Here is a 19,389-nt window from a genome sequence, read left to right on the forward strand (position 1 = left end):
TATCAAAACAATATCAGTAACCAATGCAAGATCAGTGTAAGCACAGGGAGTGATCCTGAAACGGACCTTGGGAGGCTGCAGATTGGTAGAGTAAGGGATAGTAATCAAACCAAGTCAGTATAAACAGAAAATAAAAACAAAATACTGAATGGCAATAGATTGGGAGAAGGGGAAGTGCAAAGAGACCTGGGTGTTATTGTGCACCAGTTGCTGAAGGTAAGCTTGCAGGTGCAGCAGGCGGTTAAGAAGGCAAATGGTATGTTGGCCTTCGTAGCAAGAGGGTTCGAGTATAAGAACAAGGATGTCTTGCTGCAGTTGTACAGGGCCTTGGTGAGACCGCACCTTGAGTATTGTGTGCAGTTTTGGTCACCTTACCTGAGGACAGACGTTCTTGCCATGGAGGGAGTGCAGCGAAGATTCACCAGGCTGATACCTGGGATGGCAGGAATGACGTACGAGGAGAGATTGTGTCGATTGGGCTTATACTCACTGGAGTTTAGAAGATTGAGAGGGGATCTCATCGAAACCTATAAAATTCTGTCAGGTCTGGACAGACTAGATGCAGAAAGGATGTTTCTGATGGCCGGGGAGTCCAGAACCAGGGGTCATAGTCTAAGGATAAGGGGTAAGCCATTTAGGACTGAAATGAGGAGGAATTTCTTCACCCAGAGAGTGGTGAACCTGTGGAATTCTCTGCCACAGATGGCGGTGGAGGCCAGTTCATTAAATATATTCAAGAAAGAGTTGGATATATTTCTTGAGGCTAAAGGGATCAAGGGATATGGGGAGAAGGCAGGGACAGGGTACTGAATTTGGATGATCAGCCATGATCTCATTGAATGGCGGAGCAGGCTCGAAGGGCCGAAGGGCCGCCTACTCCTATCTTCTATGTTTCTATGCACAGCATGTTTGTCAGCATTTGGATAGAGAAAAGACAGGTTAATGAAAGAAAGACTTGCATTTATATAGCGCCTTTCACGACCTTGGGACGTCCCAAAGCGCTTTACAGCCTTTGAAGTGCAGTCACTGTTGTAGGAAACGCGGCAACCAATTTGCGCACAGCAAGCTCCCACAAACAGCAATGCAATAATGATCAGATAATCTGTTTGTGATGTTGGTTGAGGGACAAATATTGACTAGGACACCGGGGACAACTCCCCTGCTCTTCTTGAAATGGTGCCACGGGATCTTTTACGTCCAATTGAGAGAGCAGACGGGGCCTCGGTTTAACGTCTCATCCGAAAGACGGCACCTCCGACAGTGCCGCACTCCCTCAGCACTGCACTGGGATTGTCAGCCTAGATTTTTGTGCTCAAGCCTCTGGAGTGGGACTTGAACGCACAACCTTCTGACTCCGAGGCGAAGGTGCTGCCAAGTGAGCCACATTTTGAGTGTGCACTCTTCAGCAGAACTGATGTAGGACTACAGTTTCTAAGGTCTCATTGGACAAATGCACCTCTGAAAATGCAACACTCCGTGGAATAGCCACCAAGAGTATGATCTCAAACTCTGCTATGGGTCTTGAACCTACAACCTTGGTCTTAATGCTAACCTTAATCTCGCGTGAATTAGACTCGTGGAGAAAAACACGAGTGCATTCACCGCCCCATTCCCACTCGGACCTCGCTGTCCTCGGCCTCTTGCATTGTTCCACGGAAGCTCAGCGTAAGCTTGAGGAACAGCACCTCATCTTTCAATTAGGCACTTTACAGCCCTCTGGACTCGACGTCGAGTTCAACAATTTCAGATCATAATCTCGGCCCCTATCACACATATTTTCCCTTTTTTTTTAATCCACACTTTCGTCTGGGCTTTTTTCTTCCCTCCCACGTGGCAGCTGTCCTTCGTTCTGCCAGGGCCATTCACACTTCATCCAGAGCCATCCTTTGTTCCTTGAATATCTCTTAATGGCTCCTGCTTTCTATCCTATCTTTAAAAAAATTTTTTTTTTTTAATTCATTGATGGGATGTGGGCGTCGCTGGCTGGCTAGGCCTGCATTTAGTGCCCATCCCTAATTGCCCTTGAGAAGATGGTGGTGAGCCGCCGCCTTGAACCGCTGCAGTCCATATGGTGTAGGTACACCCACAATGCTGTTAGGAAGGGAGTTCCAGGATTTTGGCCCAGCGACAGTGAAGGAACGGCGATACAGGTCCAAGTCAGGATGGTGTGTGGCTTGGCGGGGCACTTGTAGGTGGTGATGTTCCCATGCGTCTGCTGCCCTTGTCCTTCTAAGTGGTAGAGGTCGCGGGTTTGGAAGGTGCTGTTGAAGGAGCTTTGGCGAGTTGCTGCAGTGCATCTTGTAGATGGTACACACTGCAGCCACAGTGCGCCGGTGGTGGAGGGAGTGAATGTTGAAGGTGGTGGATGGGGTGCCAATCAAGTGGGCTGCTTTATCCTGAATGGTGTCGAGCTTCTTGAGTGTTGTTGGAGCTGCACTCATCCAGGCAAGTGGAGAGTATTCCATCACACTCCTGACTTGTGCCTTGTAGATGGTGGAAAGGCTTTGGGGAGTCAGGAGGTGAGACACTCGCCGCAGAATTCCCAGCCTCTGACCTACTCTTGTAGCCACAGTACTTATATGGCTGGTCCAGTTCAGTTTCTGATCAATGGTAACCCCAACTGCTGAAGAGCGCACTGTTCCTCGCGCTTACGCTGAGCTTCCGTGGAACAATGCAAGAGACCGACGACGGTGAGGTCCGAGTGGGAATGGGGCGGTGAATGCACTCGTGTTTTTCTCCACGAGTCTAATTCGCGCGAGACCTTCCCTTTTGTTCTTTCATCCCCTCCCCCTTTTCCCAGCCCCCACTTGCTTTAAAATCTATCCCTGTTCCTGCTTTTTTTTTCCAGTCCTGACGAAGGGTCTTCGACCTGAAACGTTGACACTGTTTCTCTCTCCACGGATGCTGCCCTAGCCTGCTGAGTGTTTCCAGCGTTTTCTGTTGTTATTTCGGATTTCCAGCATCCGCAGTATTTTGCTATCGTACTAGTGCTGACTTGATGGACTGTGGCATTTTTCTGAGTTGCAACATTCTGCGATTTATAATGTGTCTGATTTTTGAAGTTGTCAAGCATGTCGTGGATCCTTGTGTAATTTAAGAGGACCAAGAATTGGATACAGTGTTTATTGTGGGGCAATGAAAAGTCACGCATATACGTTGGGAAGAGTTGAGAAAAACGACAGAGCAGGAAAAGGCCTTTTGTAAGAGGCAGTAGCATTTAGTTAAAAAAAAAACCCGAGGACAGCACCGAGCATCTGAAAATTTGAAGCAATTCATTGAAATCCTCCAGGCGTTCTGCCAAAAACAGCTCAAGAACCAAAACATCTGTGGTGTTGACATTCCATGTCTGGAGTTTTTAATGACGTGAATTTTGTGTGGCTGTGTCTCAAACAGCTCCAATCCATGTCGACTTCTGGGATCCCGAGTCTATAAGGTTCATGATACCTTTTTTTGAATTCGCCCCCCCCCCCCAAAATTCCCTTCAATTTTCTCCCCCCTCATTTTCTGAATTCATTGACCGTTGCTGGGATTTAGTTCCGCTGGACTCCGTTGTCGGGATCTGGAACGCTCGATCTGAAAAGGTGGTGGAAGCTGATTCCGTCAATGATTTTAAAAGGGAGTTGGGCAGGTTCTTGAGGATGAGGAACTTCGAGGGTTACGGACACAAAGCAGGAATGTGTGATCAAACACGACTGCTCTTTCTAAGAGCCCGCACAGGCACGACGGGCCGACTGACCGCCTTCTGTGCTGTACGTTCCTATGGGTCTATGGAGCTGGCAGTCGTCCGAGTCGTTCACTGAAGTCACTACTCTTCATTCGTGAGCCCGGAGAGAGAGTGTTGGCAGAGTATTTGGCCATGGAAGGCATCACAGCGGAGCCCACTCCTGTCCCTCACCTGACGTCCACAAACATGTGCTTTTCCAGCGAAGCTCATTGGAGAGCAGTCATCCAACTGCCAAGAGCATTAGTCTCAGAAGTGGCATCTTTGGCAGCCTGTTAAAGGAAAAAGAAATTGTGCCTTTTCAAGATGTTCCAAAGCACCTCACATCCAGTGAGTTACAGGAAACTTTTTTTTTTATCTGGCACCGACGAGACCGGCGTGGTGCCGGTTTATCAAAAAGTCCGGATTACAGAGAGGTATAGTAAAGGGTACGAGAGCCCCGTACACGGCCACAGATTCAGGCGTCCCTGTTGCACGGCAACAGGTGCAGGAACCCCGGCCCCAGACCAAGCGTCCCTGTTGCATAGCAACAGGTGCTGGAACCCCGGTTACACGGCCACAGATCCAGGAACGGCCACTAATATGAAGTAAAACTTAACTGAACCTACTCCTGAATTTTGCCGGTTCAGAGATTTCTGGTTATTTAGGTGCCGGTAAATCAGGAGTTTCCTGTACTTGTGATCTGCAGTCACTGCTGTCATGTAGGCAACAGAACCCCCAAAACAGCAGCTGAGGAAGGGAACCAATGTTCCCTTTAAGCTGGGCGGCCGTGCATCGCTCTGGCGTTCCTGCGCAGCTGGCTCACCGGCTTTGATTTTGAATGGGCTGCGTAGCCCCTTAAAGGGGCATGTGCACTCAAAATAAAAATTTTTAAAGGGAACATTGGAAGGGAATCTTACAAAAATGACCCCCTGCCCCCACTAAAAAGGAAAGGCCTCCACACAGGCCCTTTAATGAGGAGCTTTAATTTACAAAGACGATCTCTTCAGACACTGGGAGATTTCCCAAAAGAAGTACAGGTAGACTATCCTTTATCCGAAAACCTCGGGACCAGCCGAGTTTCGGATAAAGGAGAATTTCGGATTTCGGAAGGGGGGTCGGCGGGGGTGTCGGCGGGGGGTCGTGCGCACGACTTATGCTGACGCTCAGCGTAAGGTCGGCGGGGGTCGGGGCTGGGGGGGTCGGCGGTTGGCGGGGTCGGCGGCCGGCGGGGGGGTCGGCGGTTGGCGGGGCTGGCGGGGTCGGCGGTTGTCGGGGCCGGCGGGGTCCGCCTGGGGGGGGGGGGGGGTGTCGGCGGGGGGTCGTGCGCACGACTTACCCTTTATCCGATCTTCCGAAACCGGAACCCTCTAAAAACCGAAGATTTTTTCGTTCGTACGCACGACTTACGCTGAACGAAAAAACCTTCGGTTTTTAGAGGGTTTCGGTTTTCGGAAGTCCGGATAAAGGGTAGTCTACCTGTAACTGAAAACTCCCATTTATTAAGCCACAGATCAGTGCACTGATGGACATTTCTCCCCAGCTCATAGACAATTGTGGTTCCCCAGCTGAGATCTGTCGCATGGATGGGGAATTGAACATAGAATTTTCTGGTCTGTATTGGCTGTGTCTTAACCCCCTGCACCACTGAAGGAGATGAAGCTTTTGGTCATTATCGCTCTTGGAAAAATGTTTCTGTGAACAAACAATCTCGCATTTATATCGCGCCTTTCACAAAGCACTTCACAGCCAATGAATTGTAGTGTAGCTACTAAATATAGAATAGGCAAATGCAGCAGCCAATTTATGCGTAGCAAGCTTCCACAATGACAAATGTGGTGAATGACCAGTTCATCTGTTTCTGGTGGTGGATGGGTCACATTGTCCGCAAGTCCGATACGAGACTCCCAAAACAAGCGCTCGACTCGGAGTTCCGACACGGCAAGAGAGCCCCAGGTGGGCAGAGGAAACACTTCAAGGACACCCTCAAAGCCTCCTTGGAAAAAGTGCAACATCCCCACCGACACCTGGGAATCCCTGGCCCAAGACCGCACAAAGTGGAGGAGAAGCATCCGGGAAGGCACCAAACACCTCGAGTCTCTTCGCCGGGAGCAAGCGGAAGCCAAGTGCAAGGAGGGCACGTCAACCCAAGCACCCCACCCACCCGCCGTCTGCCCTACCTGTGACAGAGACTGTAGGTCCCGCATTGGACTCATCAGTCACCTGAGAACTTATTTTTAATGTGGAAGCAAGTCATCCTCGTTTCCGAGAGACTGCTGAAGAAGAAGAAGGTGGTATAAGTTAAGGGTTGGCCAGGACACCAGGAAAGCTTCCTGAACTTCTTTTGAATAGTGCCATGGGATCTTTTATGTCCGTCTGAAGAGTCAGATGGGGTCTTGGTTTAATATCTCCGGGCTATTCAAGTCTGCGATCGATAGATTTTTGGATACTAAGGGACTCGAGGGATATGGGGTTAGTGCGGGAAGGTGGAGATGAGGTGGAAGATGAGCCATGATATTGAATGGCCTACTGCTCATTTCTTGCGTTGTGTTCTTATCTGACAATACAGCGCACCCTCACTGGATTGATGGCCTAAATGATGCGCTGAAGTCTTGGAGTGAGGCTCGAACTCGCAACATTTTGACTTGGTGGCAATAGCGCTGAATCAAGCTGATCACCTTTAAAGCTAGCGCTCTACCCCCTTTCTCTGTTCGCCTTCCCAACAGATGTTGTTCTTAAACCTGATGTTAGAAGGTGCTGGAGAGTGGCTGGGTGATATTATTAGGATTTTAATAAAACGAAATGGTGGGGGTTAAAATTTTGGCACCGTGTTCATCTTAACTGGAAAAACCACCCAGCAGTAGAATTATCGATTTCATCCTGGGGATCCAAGTCAGTTTTTCAGTTGAATAACACAGGTTGATGTGCCGGTGGTGATTGTTTTGGAAGCAGTTTGAGGCGATGAATTAAAATTATAATGGGGAAAGAGCAGGGGTTAATTGGACAGCTCTACCAAGGAGCCGACACGGGCACGATGGGCCAAATGGCCGCCTCCTGTGCTGTACGTTTGTATGATTCTAACCTGAAGGCCCAGCTCTTGTAATGATCAACAACAACCGCCTATTATATTTATATAGCGCCTTTAACATACTGAAACGTCCCAAGCAATATTCCCTTTAATTATTTTTTTGGGTGCGTGGCCCCTTTAAGGGGCTGGGCGGTCCATTCAAAATACCGCTCATTCGCGTTTTTTTTCCCATTTTAAAATCCGCTGAGCTGGCTTTGCGGGAGCTCCAGAGCCCGGGAACATTGCTCCCAAGTTGCTTCCAGGGAGCGTTCTCAAAAACAGAATAAAATGTGGCGCCGAGTCATATAAGGAGATGTTGGGGCAGATGACCAGAAGCTTGGTTGATGAGGTAGGTTTGAAGGAGGAAAGAGAAGTGCAAGGCAAAAGGAGATGGTAATGGGACAAGTGAAGAAACAAAAGATGACTAGATGAAGTGTAAATGGCGATGGCTGAATGATCGACAGCCCCTATCTTTTCTTCTCTCTCTCTCTCTCTCTCTCTCTCTCTCTCTCTCTCTCTCTCTCTCTCTCTCTCTTTCTCTCTCTCACATGGCAGCTATTGATCATCCTGCCATCGCCATTTACACTTCATCTAGAGCCATCTTTTGTTTCTTAACTTGCCCCATTACCATCTCTCTTTGCCTCGCACCATCATCCCTTTTGTCTCTTAATCTCTCCTGCCTTCCATCATATCACAGACCTTCCCTTTTGTTCTTTCCTCCCCTCCCCCCCTCTCCCTGCCCCTACGCTTGCTTAAAAATTTGTTACATCTCCACATTTTTCCAGTTCTGACGAAGGGTCATCGACCTGAAACGTTAACTCTGTTTCTCTCTCCATGGCTGCTGCCATGCCTGCTGAGCGCATTTTCATTGGTAGTATGCTGGCTTAACCGTGTTTTGTCTCTGGTTATTGGTGTCAATCCAGTAAACGTGGCCAGTGACCGCACTGTTGGGGAAGCTCGGCTGCACACCTTCCCTGCTGGTGCATCCGAGATAACTTCAGTGGGTCGGGAATTGTGCAAGCTCGTGCCCGTTACCGCGTGGCAGGGCAGATTTATGTTGGGCCGTGCCTTCAAAAATAGTAAGCCTGTGTAAACTTTGTTCCCCAGGACGAGACGGGTGCGTACCTGATTGACCGGGATCCCACGTACTTCGGGCCGATATTGAACTATCTCCGACATGGCAAACTGGTCATCAACAAGGAGCTGGCAGAGGAAGGTAAGGCGGTTAGTTAGACTTACACTTAGGAACATAGGAAGAGGGGTAGGCCCCCTCGAGCCTGTATTCAATGAGATCATGGCTGTATCCTAACTCCATTTACCCGGCTTGGCTCCATCTTCTTTTAAACCTTTGGCTAGCAAAAGTCTATTGATCTCCGATTGAAAATTATTAATTGAGCTAGCACCTACTGCTTTTTGTGAGAGCGAGTTCCCCGCTGCGTGACGATGGCCTGGCTCTGATAAAGTTATGTCCCCTTGTCCTGGACTTCCCCCACCAGCGGAAAAAGTTTCTGTCTACTCTATCAGTGCCTTTCAGAACCGTATAAAGCTTCAGTCAAATCACCCCATAACCATCTATAATCCAGGTCTAGTTTATGTAATCTCTCCTCATAATCTAATCCTTGGCGCCCTGGTAACATGCTGGTGAACCTGCGCTGCGCTCCTTCCAGGGCCAGTATATCCTTTCTAAGGTGCGGTACCCAGAACTGTACACAGGGCTCCAGATGTGGTCTGACCAGGGCTTTGTATAGCTGAAGCAAAACTTTCTCCCCTTTTATATTCCAGCCCTCTAGTTATGAAGGCTAACATTCCATCAGCCTTTTTGATTATTTTTTGCACCTGACCACTGCATTTTAGTGATCTGTGTACACGGACCCCTAACTCTCTTTGGACCTCCACTGTTCTATCTTTTCACCATTTAAAAAAAAATAAATAAATAAATAAATACTCGGATCTATTCTTTTTTGGTCCAAAGTGGATGACCTCTCGCTTACCAGCGTTGAGATCCACGTGCCACAGTTTTGTTTCGTTGAGTCATTTGAGCAAAGAACCTTGAGAAATCGCTTGGTTGCAGGTCCTGATGTTCCTTTACAAACTCAAAAGGCTAATTTAACTGCACCCTTAAAGTTGGTCGGTTACGTATGAAACAAAGCCGATTTATTTCTTCTTTTAACCATGATGAAATAATGTTCTTTATTAAAGGTCCTGTTCACCCATCACCCCGGGCGGTGCTCGCTGACCTACATTGGCTTCCAGTTGAGCAAGGCCTCAATTTTAAAATTCTCATCCTTGTTTTCAAATTCCTCCATGGTCTCGCCCCTCTCTGTAATCTCCTCCAGTCCCACCACCCTCTGAGATACACCCAAGTGAAGTACTGCTGGTTGCAGAATGGTTCCTGGTGAAAACAGTTTGAGGTGAATTAATATCGTGAAGACCGAAGCCATTGTTTTCGGTCCCTGCCATAAACTCCACCCCCCCCCCCCCACCCCCCCCCCCGCCACCGACTCATCCCTCTCCCTAACATCTGTCTGAGGCTGAACTAGACTGTTCGCAACCTTGGTGTCTTATTTGATCCTGGAATGAGCTTCCGACCACGCATCTGCAGCACAACAAAGACCGCCTATTTCCACCTCCCGTAACATCGCCCGTCTCCGCCCCTGCCTCAGCTTATCTGCTGCCGAAACCCTCATCCATGCCTTTGTTACCTCTAGACTTGGCTATTCCAGCACACTCCTGGGCCTCCTACGTTCTCCCATACGTAAACTTGACATCATCCAAAACTCGGCTGCCTGTGTCCTAACTCGCACCAAGTCCCGTTCACCCATCACCCCTGTGCTCGCTGACCTACATTGGCTCCTGGTTAAGCAACGCCTCAATTAAAAAAAATTCTCATTCTTGTTTTCAAATCCCTCCATGACCTCGCCCCCCTCCCTATCTCTGTAATTCCCTCCAGACCCACAACCCTCCAAGATATTGGTGCTCCTCTAATTCTGGCCTCTTGAACATCCCTGATTTTAATCGCTCAACCATTGGCGGCCGTGCCTTCAGTTGCCTGGGCCCCAAGCTCTGGAATTCCCTCCCTAAACCTCTCCACCCCTCTACTCCCCTCTCCTCCTTTTAAGACGCTCCTTAAAACCTACCTCATTGGCCAAACGTTTGGTCATCTGCCCTAATTTTTCCTTATGTGGCTCGATGTCAAATTTTGTCGATAACACTCCTGTGAAGTTCAGGACATTTTACTACGTTAAAGGCGCGATATCAATGCAAGTTGTTGTTGTAAAAGCTAGGCAGAGCACGAGTGTAGATTCTTCACCTTAAGGAATAACATTTTGAGGAGTACGTTCCCAGGAAAGGTCAATGCAACAGTATTCAAGAGACAATTACTTGCCTTTCTGGCGTGGGGAAGGATTGAGAGATATGACGAGAAAATGGGTGGGTGAGGTGGATCTCACAGCTTGTAGGACTTGGCCTTTTCCTGGACCCAAATATCTTAACATAAGAAATAGGAGCAGGAGTTGGCCATTCGGCCCCTCGAGCCTGCTCCGCCATTCAATGAGATCATGGCTGATCTTCTGCCTCAACTCCATTCACCGGCCCTATCGCCATATCCCTTGATGCCCTCACTAGTCAGAAATCTATCGACTTCTGTTTTGAATATACCCAATGACTGAGCCTCCACAGCCCTCTGGGGTAGAGAATTCCAAAGATTCACCACCCTCTGTGTGAAGAAATTTCTCCTCCTCTCAGTCCTGAATGGCCTACCCTTTATCCTGAGGCTGTGGCCCCTGGTTCTAGACTCCCCAGCCAAGGGAACCATTCTCCCAGCGTCCACCCTATCGCGCCCTGTAATAATTTTGTATGCTTCAATGAGATCCCCCCTCATTCTTCTGAATTCAAGAATAAGAGAAAATCTTGTGTTTATTTGTAGAATATTTGGCTGGTTGTCATTCACTTGCACTTTTCTTTAACAGCAGTGCTGGGAAGTGAAAAGTTCCAGCGAATGTAAAACCGATTAAAAACTGGGAAAGGGAACATTAAAAGGTATTGCCAGCATACCAAATAAATTGATACCCTGTTATTCTGACTGAGAGACAATAGAAGGCTCCTTTTGAACCAAGCTCGGTGATGTCTGTAACAAACTCTCAGCCTTGTAAAATGGCCACTTCCATTTTGCCTGTGGTGTGGAGGAGAGTAATTTAGTACTTGGAGCATTGGTGGGTTTTTAGTTTGCTCTCTGGATCAACTCGAGCTCATCCAAAACTCAGCTGCCGGTATCCTCACTCGCAACAAGTCCCGTTCACTCATCACCCCCGTGCAGTCTGACCTACATTGGCTCCCGGACTGGCAATGCCTCAGTTTTAAAATTCTCATCCTTATTTTCAAACCTCTCCGTGGCCTCTCCTCTCCCTATCTCTGTAACCTGCTCCAACCCCACAACCCTCCCGAGATCGCTGCTCCTCCAATTCTGGCCTCTTGCACACCCCCGATTTTCATTGCTCCACCATTGGTGGCCACGCCTTCAGCTGCCTGGGCCCTAAGCTCTAGAATTCCCTTCCTAAACCTTTCCGCCTCGCTACCTTTCCTCCTTTTAGACACTCCTTAAAATCTACCTCTTTGACCAAGCTTTTGGTAACCTGTCCTAATATCTCCTTTTGTGGCTCAGTGTCAAATTTTGTTTGATAATCGCTCCTGTGAAGCGCCTTGGGACATTTTACTATGTTAAAGGTGCTACATAGGAACATGGGAGCAGGAATAGGCCATTCAGCCCCTTGAGCCTGTTCCACCATTCGATGAGATCAGGGCTGACCTGTGACCTAACTCCATATACAGTAAACTCTTTCTTATCCGGCACCTACGGGACCAGGATGGTGCCGGTTGATGAAAAACTCTGGATAACAGAGAGGTCTACCTACCAAGGCAATTTTTAACACAAACAAAAATAAAAACCACTGACTAACTCGGCCACCGCGGGAGACTCGGACTCGGCAAAACGAGTGCTGGATGGATTACCGGTTATCTATTTTGCCGGTTATTAAAGTGTTTTGGATGATTAAGTGCCATTTAAACAAGAGTTTACTGTACCTGCCTTTGGCCCATATCCCTTAATACCTTTGGTTAACAGAAAGCTATCAATCTCCGATTTAAATTTAACAATTGATCTAGCATCAATTGCCGTTTGTGGCAGAGTTCCAAACTTCTACCACCCTTTGTGTGTAGAAGTGTTTCCTAATTTCACTCAAAGGTCTGGCTCTAATTTTTCGACTATGCCCCCTAGTCCTAGAATCCCCAACCAGCAGAAATAGTTTCTCTCTCTACCCTATCAGTTCCCCTTAATATCTTGAAAACTTCAATCAGATCACCCCTTAACCTTCTAAATTCTAGGGAACATAGCCCTAATTTGTGTAATCTCTCCTCGTAACTTAACCCTTGAAGTCCGGGTGTCATTCTGGTAAATCTACGCTGCACTCCCTCCAAGGCCAATTTTTCCTTCCTAAGGTGTGGTGCCCAGAACTGCTCACAGTGCTCCAGGTGTGGTCTAACCGGGGCTTTGTATAGCTGCAGCATAACTTCTACCCCCTTGTATTCGAGTCCTCTAGATATAAAGGCCAGCATTCCATTAGCCTTTTTGATTATTTTCTGTACCTGTTCATGACATTTTAATGATCCATGTACCTGAGCCCCCAAGTCTCTTTTTTGACATCCACTGTTTTTTCACCATTTAGAAAGGACCCTGTTCTATCCTTTTTAGGTCCAAAGTGGATGACCTCACATTTGCTTACATTGAAATCCATTTGCCACAGTTTTGCCCATTCACTTAACCTAACAATATTCCCGTGTAATTTTATGCTTCCATCTACACTGCCTACCATGCCGCCTATCTTTGTGTCATCGGTAATTTGGATATGTGGCTTTCTACGCCATCATCTTAAGTCGTTAAAAAATATTGTGAATAGTTGAGGCCCCAACACAGATCCCTGCGGGACACCACTAGTCACATCCTGACAATTAGAGTACCTGCCCATTATCCCTACTGCCTGTCTCCTGCCGCTCAGCCAATTTCCTAACCAGGTCAATAATTTGCCCTCAACTCTGTGGGCTTCTACCTTAGTTAACAGTCTCTTATGTGGGACTTTATCAAATTCCTTTTGGAAGTCCATATAAATGACATCCTGTTCATTACGTTAGTCACCTCCAACAAAAAATTCGATCAGGTTTGTCAGGCATGACCTACCTTTCACAAATCCATGCTGGCTCTCTCTGATCAACTGAAAATTTTCGAGGTGTTCAGTCACCCTACCCTTAATTATGGACTCTAGCAATTTCCCCACTACCTTTTTGAATTGTGCAGCTTGTAGAGGGGAGCCATTTTGCATCTGCTCCGTGCGGTGCTGCCTGCCTGTAAATGCGGACACCACCTGGCAGCTTGCTTGGACTAGAGGTGAGCATCATTCGTTGGTGTTGGGTGCAGCTAGCTGGCGCTATGGGAGGAGGTCAGGGTTGGGAAAGCTTATAGGAAGACTAGTTTTAATTGTCAGCACTAAAAATCAAATAAGTTGCGGTTTTGACCAGGATGGCTTCAGACGGTCTTGGGTGCCCTGTATAGCTCTGCCAGGGTGGCACTGAATCGCGCCGACACTCGGGGCTGTGTGCAAGGCCATAGCGACTGCATTAATGTTTCTCTGTTGCAGGGGTCCTAGAAGAAGCAGAGTTTTACAACATCGCACCTCTCATTAAATTAGTGAAAGAGAAGATCAAAGAGAGAGACTGTAAACCCACACAGGTAAGGGAATGGCACACTGGGGGGGGGGGGGAGTGGGGGGGGGAGAGATAGGTAGGAAGGAATAAGCAAAGTATTGGATACTCTTTCCACCCCCTCCATTTTGTCCTCTCCCAAAGCTGCTTATTCATGCTGGCGTACAGTTACGTGCTACCCCTCCCCCCCCCCCCCCCCCCCCCCCCCGAGGCCATTCTTCAGATGTGAACTTTCAGATTGAGTGTCAGCAGGCTATTCGACTAGGTGGGGAAGCACAAAGGTATCCTTAACCTATTCCTTCATGGGTGTCTTTCTTAGTCACTAAATAGCACCAGGAGCCCCTCTATCCTTGTTTTTTTTCTACCTCCCTAGCCCAGCGGTGCTATGGCTGTGACGTGGCAGCTGTCACAAAGCACCCATTTGGGAGCTAACCTCCAATCTTCACGGTTCAGTTCCCCACCAGGTGGCGCACTTACCAACTGAGCCACCAGGGGGAGCTCAGACCCTGGAAACGCGACTGGTGCCGGGGCAGGCAGTCGTTGGCAGCACCACCAAGCATTAAAGTACAGATGCCGACATTCGATTGAAAACAAGCTGCACCACGAGTCAGCAGGGTTTATACGCTTAATTTGCTCAAATTAAATTCCTCCCTCTGCTATTTTAAAGGAGGAGTTGACACTTTGAAATAAAATGTAAATGAAACTAAAGGCCCCCCCCCACCAAATGCCACTCATCTAGTGCATTTTCATCAAGTGTGCCAGCCGTGGCTCAGTGGGCAGCACCCTCGCCTCGGAGTCAGAAGGTTGTGGGTTCAAGTCCCACTCCAGAGCACAAAAATCTAGGCTGACACTCCCAGTGCAGTGCTGAGGGAGCGCTGCACTGTCGGAGGTGCCGTCTTTTGGATGAGATGTTAAACCGAGGCCCCGTCTGCGCTCTCGGGTGGATGTAAAAGATCCCACGGCACTATTTCGAAGAAGAGCAGGGGAGGTTCTCCCTGGTGGCCTGGGGCCAATATTTATCCCTCAGCCAACATCACTAAAAACAGATTATCTGGCCATTATCACATTGCTGTTTGCGGGAGCTTGCTGTGCGCAAATTGGCTGCCGCGTTTTCTACATTACAACAGTGACTACACTTCAAAAGTACTTCATTGGCTGTAAAGCGCCTTGGGTCGTCCTGAGGTCGTGAAAGGCGCTATAGAAATGCAAGTCTTTTCTTTTACGTTGTAATGGTTGACTGCTAATGCGGCCTAATACAAAACCACAGCTGAAGTGCCCCCTAAATAAGCTCACTTACAAATTTTATACTCTGACGCCATTCAGAGGGCAATCGTTAGCTGTTTGACCACACCTGACATTTACAATGACTCTTTAATTGTTTTTGCACTTGTAAAAAGTGTGACGTCTGAACTGTGATACATTGAGGCGTGCCATCTAGAACATGACGGACACATACACCCACTAGATGGAAAATTTTAATTATAGATCAGTGTGGGCTGAGCCTCTGTTAGAATAGTGAAGGATTTCATGCCAGCTTGTTAGAGTTCACGCGCTCCTATCCAACAGTGGAACTCGAAAGCTGGCATTTTACAATGATAGTGGGAAGAATTGAACTCCTTAATTGTTGTGAAAATGTGTTAGTGAGGGCAGGGCAGTATAAGTAGCAATACTGCAGCTAAATACTGATGCAATACAAAGTGAGATTGGCAAAATCTGGATCATGATTTTGTTGAACTTCTGATTTGACTCTTCCCCCTCCCCCCCCGGCCTATTTGGTAAATCTTTGCGCCCCATATGATCTTTAAGAACATAAGAAATAGGAGCAGGAGCGGGCCATTCGGCCCTTCTAGCCTGCTCCACCATTCAATAAGATCATGACTGATCTTCTACCTCATCTCCACTTTCCCGCCCGATCCCCATATCCCTTGATTCCCTTAATATTCAAAAATTTATCGATCTCTGTCTTGAATATACTCAGTGACTGAGCCTCCACAGCCCTCTGGGGTAGAGAATTCCAAAGATTCACCGCCCTCTGAGTGAAGAAATTTCTCCTCATCTCAGTCCTAAATGGCCGACCCCTTATTCTGAGACTGTGACCCCTGGTTCTAGACTCCCCAGCCAGGGGAAACATCCTCCCTGCATCTACCCTGTCAAGCCTTCTAAGAATTTTATGTTTCAATGAAATCACCTCCAATTCTTCTAAATTCCTGGGAATATAGACCTCGTCTCCTCATAGGACAATCCCCCATCCCAGGAATCTGTCTGACAGGGTAGATGCTGGGAGTCATTTCTCAATAATCTGAGAAATTAATTTCTTTTAAAAAAAAAAAAAAAAATATCAGAGATTGGTTATACTTCTAAATGCCTGTGTAAAATTAAACTGCGGGTTGACTATGGTGAGTGCTGTGCAATAAAGTCTGCTTACATTGTATTTGAATTGTATATTTCCGTGGCAGTTTGCCTGGGGAGTGGGTTTAGCGCCTCGCAATTCAGTGCGTGTGTTTACCAGAAATCAGCTGTATGAAGAAATTACTGAGGCGTATGGTATTGGTGAGTCTCTGGTGTGTTAAATATTCAGCGATTAAAAGTGCTGTATTCAATTAAAAGTGTTGCAATAGCTCGGTTTGCAGCTAATCTCCCTGAAAGTGCTGTCTTACAGGAATGATTTCCCATTTATACAGGAGTGAAGCTGCTCCATTCGCACCCGCACACAGGAGCGTAGCTAATTGACCAGGAAACTCCTTGCGCGCTGTTGTAAAGCAAGTTTAGGCTGGTAACCAAAATAATAGTGTTATAATGAGGGTTTACTATAATTATAATGAAAGCGTCGACCAGATAAAGTGAATTGTTACACGTGGGGTGTGACGGAAGGGGCTAATTAATCACAGTCTGCGTTCTCGCATTTCTGCAGGTTCCCACGAAACATGTTTACCGGGTGCTTCAGTGCCAGGAGGAGGAGCTGACACAGATGGTTTCCACCATGTCGGACGGCTGGAAGTTTGAACAGGTGAGGCTGGGCAAGTCTGCCTGTGGTTTAGTTGCCAAGAGTGTTCGATTAGAAGGTGCAGAATAATACTGGGATTGCTTAGATTTTGTTTTACTGTGACCCTTTAAAAGGCACAGAAGCTCAACATTCTTCCCCCCCCCCCCCCCAACCTTCAAAAAACCCACAAAGACGAGCCCTGAGGTTTAGAGCAGAGGGTGAGAGAGCCGGGAGGCTGTGGAATTCACCTCCAGGGTTAGTGGTTGAGGCACCAAGTTGTCAACATTAAAGGTCAGATTGGAGCGGTAGATGAAAGAAAAAAGGGATTAGGTCAATTTGCTCGAGTAGAGGGTATGCGTTAATTCAGACTGGTTGTGCCCAATCGCATGTTGCCATGTTTTAACTTCTGTATATTTCTATGTACAGGAAACTTTGGTTTATCCGGAGGTTGTATGGCCGGAAACCTCGATCTAATGGCAGAAATCAGCAGCCGTTTTGGTTAGGTTTTTTTTCTTCTCGCATTTTTTTTTTTTTTTTAACAGTCAGGCTCTGGAAAGCGTCTCTGTAGCTTAGCAACAGCTTCAGAGACGCTTCCAAGGTACGGGCCGAGTGTTTACAAGCTGTTGCTAAGCAACAGTGTTTGTTGTCAGATACGGAGATGGAAACCTCCGTATCCTTCAACATTAGCGCTAGCCTATCCGGAAGTTTTGATAGATCGGCAGCAGCTCGGTCCCGTCGGTGCCGGATATCGCGAAGTTTCCTGTATAACTCTCTCCATCTCCGTTCCTTTGACTATGGCCTCCTTGTGCACCCTCCCTCCCTTTGCCCCATTGGTGGCTGCCTGGGTCCCACTCTGTGGAGTTCCTTCCCTAAACCCGTCTGTCTGTCCACCTCCCTCAGTTTCTTCCCTAAACCCGACCTGACCGACCAGCTCCCTCTCCTTACTGACCCTCCTTATAACTCGGCTCTTTGACCAAGCCTTTAATTACCCCTCTTATTGACCACCTCTTTGGCCCGGCATCCGTTTTTTTGCGCCAGCCTCTCTGGAACACCGTGGGATTTAATTTGACATCCAAGGTGCTGTATAACTGCACGTTGTTGTTGTTGCCATTGTAGTTGGTCAGCATCGGATCTTCCTACAACTATGGGAATGAAGACCAGGCAGAGTTCCTGTGCGTTGTTTCCAAGGAGCTGCATAACACCACCAACGGGATAAGCTGTGAACCGAGCCGGAAAGCTAAGGTGAGGCGTACGTGTTGTGTAAAGTGAGATTCGGTCTGGGCAGTGAGGGGCGAGTGGGGGGGGGGGGGGGGGTGACCTGCAACCACTGGCTTGTCTGCAATGAATATGTTGCAGGCAAGATGCAGTTGCAGCTCAGTAGAATGATGGTCTGGGTGATGCAATCCTTTTCCATTTATATAAGGTGATGAATCGTGATTTATTTTTCAAGTTGTACAGCTTTCCCGGGGCCGCAAGGTCTTAAAGTGGAAGATGTCCGCGAGGCATCTCTGTCTGTCTAGCAGTGACCCTCCGAGTTGTGCAGACCGACAATCCCCTGTCCTGGATGCCAGATCGTGCTGGTTCACTCTGAACTTCATGCTCTGCCCCAAGGTGTCACTGTGGCACCGTGCATGATCTTGCTGCAGAGTCTTGAGAAAAGTCTAATAAGAGACCCCTTAGTTGGCAGTAAGTAAGTATTCCAGTTCAAGGTAATACAAGCTTTATCCTGAAATATTCAAGGCAAGCGAGGGTGATGTTCCCTGTGAGCTGTGCTTCGTTCTGCGTGGCCTGCGTCTTTCAATGCGCGGTCCCTTTAAATTTCTGCGCCTGCGCAGTATTTACAATGTAAAAGCCAGTGAGTGGCCATGTGTGCGCGCATACTTTAGCAAGAACATTGATCAAGCGATATGGGGATCGGGCAGGAAAGTGGAGGTTGTTTTGATTCGTTCACGGGATGTGGGCATCGCTGGCAAGGCTAGCATTTATTGCCCATCCCTAATTGCCCTTGAGTGGCTTGCTAGGCTATTTCAGAGCCACATTGCTGTGAATCTGGAGTCACATATAGGCCAGACCGGGTAAGGACGGCAGATTTCCTTCCCTAAAGGACAGTCGTGAACCAGATGGGTTTTTAGGACAATCTGGTAATATCATGGGCACCATTACTGATACTAGCTTTTTTATTAATTTCAGATTTATTTAATTAACTGAATTTAAATTTGTGGTGGGATTTGAAGTACTTGTCATCCAGGCATCTGGATTACTAGCCCAGTAACGTTGCCACTAAGCTACCGTTCCCTCTGTTGATGTGTACCTTCAGCTGTGATCTTACTGAATGGCTCGAGGGGCTGTATGGCCTACTCCTGCTCCTATTTCTTGTATTCCTTCCCAAATTCAGCGCCGGTGCATGGGGGGAAAAATAGATTTTTTGCTTTTTTTTTTAACCTGTCATTGACTGGCCCCAGTGTCGGGCTGCTATTCCCATACCATTTCCAAGGCTGGATGTCAAGTCATGACCAATGTTCTCTCTTAATTTTTTTGGGAGGGTGGGAATGCACAGGCCATTGAAAATACCGCCCGTGCGCGATTTTTCCTGTTTAAAAGTCAGTGAGCCGGCTGTGCGGGAGCTGCAGAGCTTGGCATTGAGTCTCGGCCTCCCCGTTCTCCATTCACTGAATTCAGCAGTGTCTGTGAACCACTGAGCTGACTCGGTGTCGGGCGCCTGTTTTGATTGAAAACTGCAAAATGTTTTACAAGTGTAAAAATGAGTGCTTTCTTAATCTTTAGCTATTCTTCTTTTCTGTTCAACATTTGACCCCTTGTGCATGCTGCATGCTGGATAAAGGGCGAGGACGAGGAAGCTGAGTGTGGTATAAATGACGGGCAATAAAA

At 47.7% G+C, this 19,389-nt stretch overlaps 1 protein-coding gene across 1 annotated transcript in view; it reads left to right on the plus strand.

Annotated features, from left to right (window-relative positions):
• The window catches only part of LOC147099449 (BTB/POZ domain-containing protein KCTD5-like), a 31,613-nt gene that overhangs the window by 2,079 nt on the left and 10,145 nt on the right, over positions 1–19,389 (plus strand). The window contains exons 2-5 of the mRNA XM_085969619.1: positions 7,875–7,983; positions 13,454–13,545; positions 16,429–16,524; positions 17,617–17,742. Coding sequence (XP_085825745.1) covers positions 7,875–7,983; positions 13,454–13,545; positions 16,429–16,524; positions 17,617–17,742 — 423 coding nt within the window. The remainder of the gene's footprint in view (positions 1–7,874; positions 7,984–13,453; positions 13,546–16,428; positions 16,525–17,616; positions 17,743–19,389) is intronic.

This window comes from Somniosus microcephalus, chromosome 28, assembly GCF_052327205.1.
Source record: "Somniosus microcephalus isolate GS21.2 chromosome 28, FLI_Smic_1.0, whole genome shotgun sequence".
In the NCBI taxonomy this organism is placed as follows: Eukaryota; Metazoa; Chordata; class Chondrichthyes; order Squaliformes; family Somniosidae; genus Somniosus; species Somniosus microcephalus.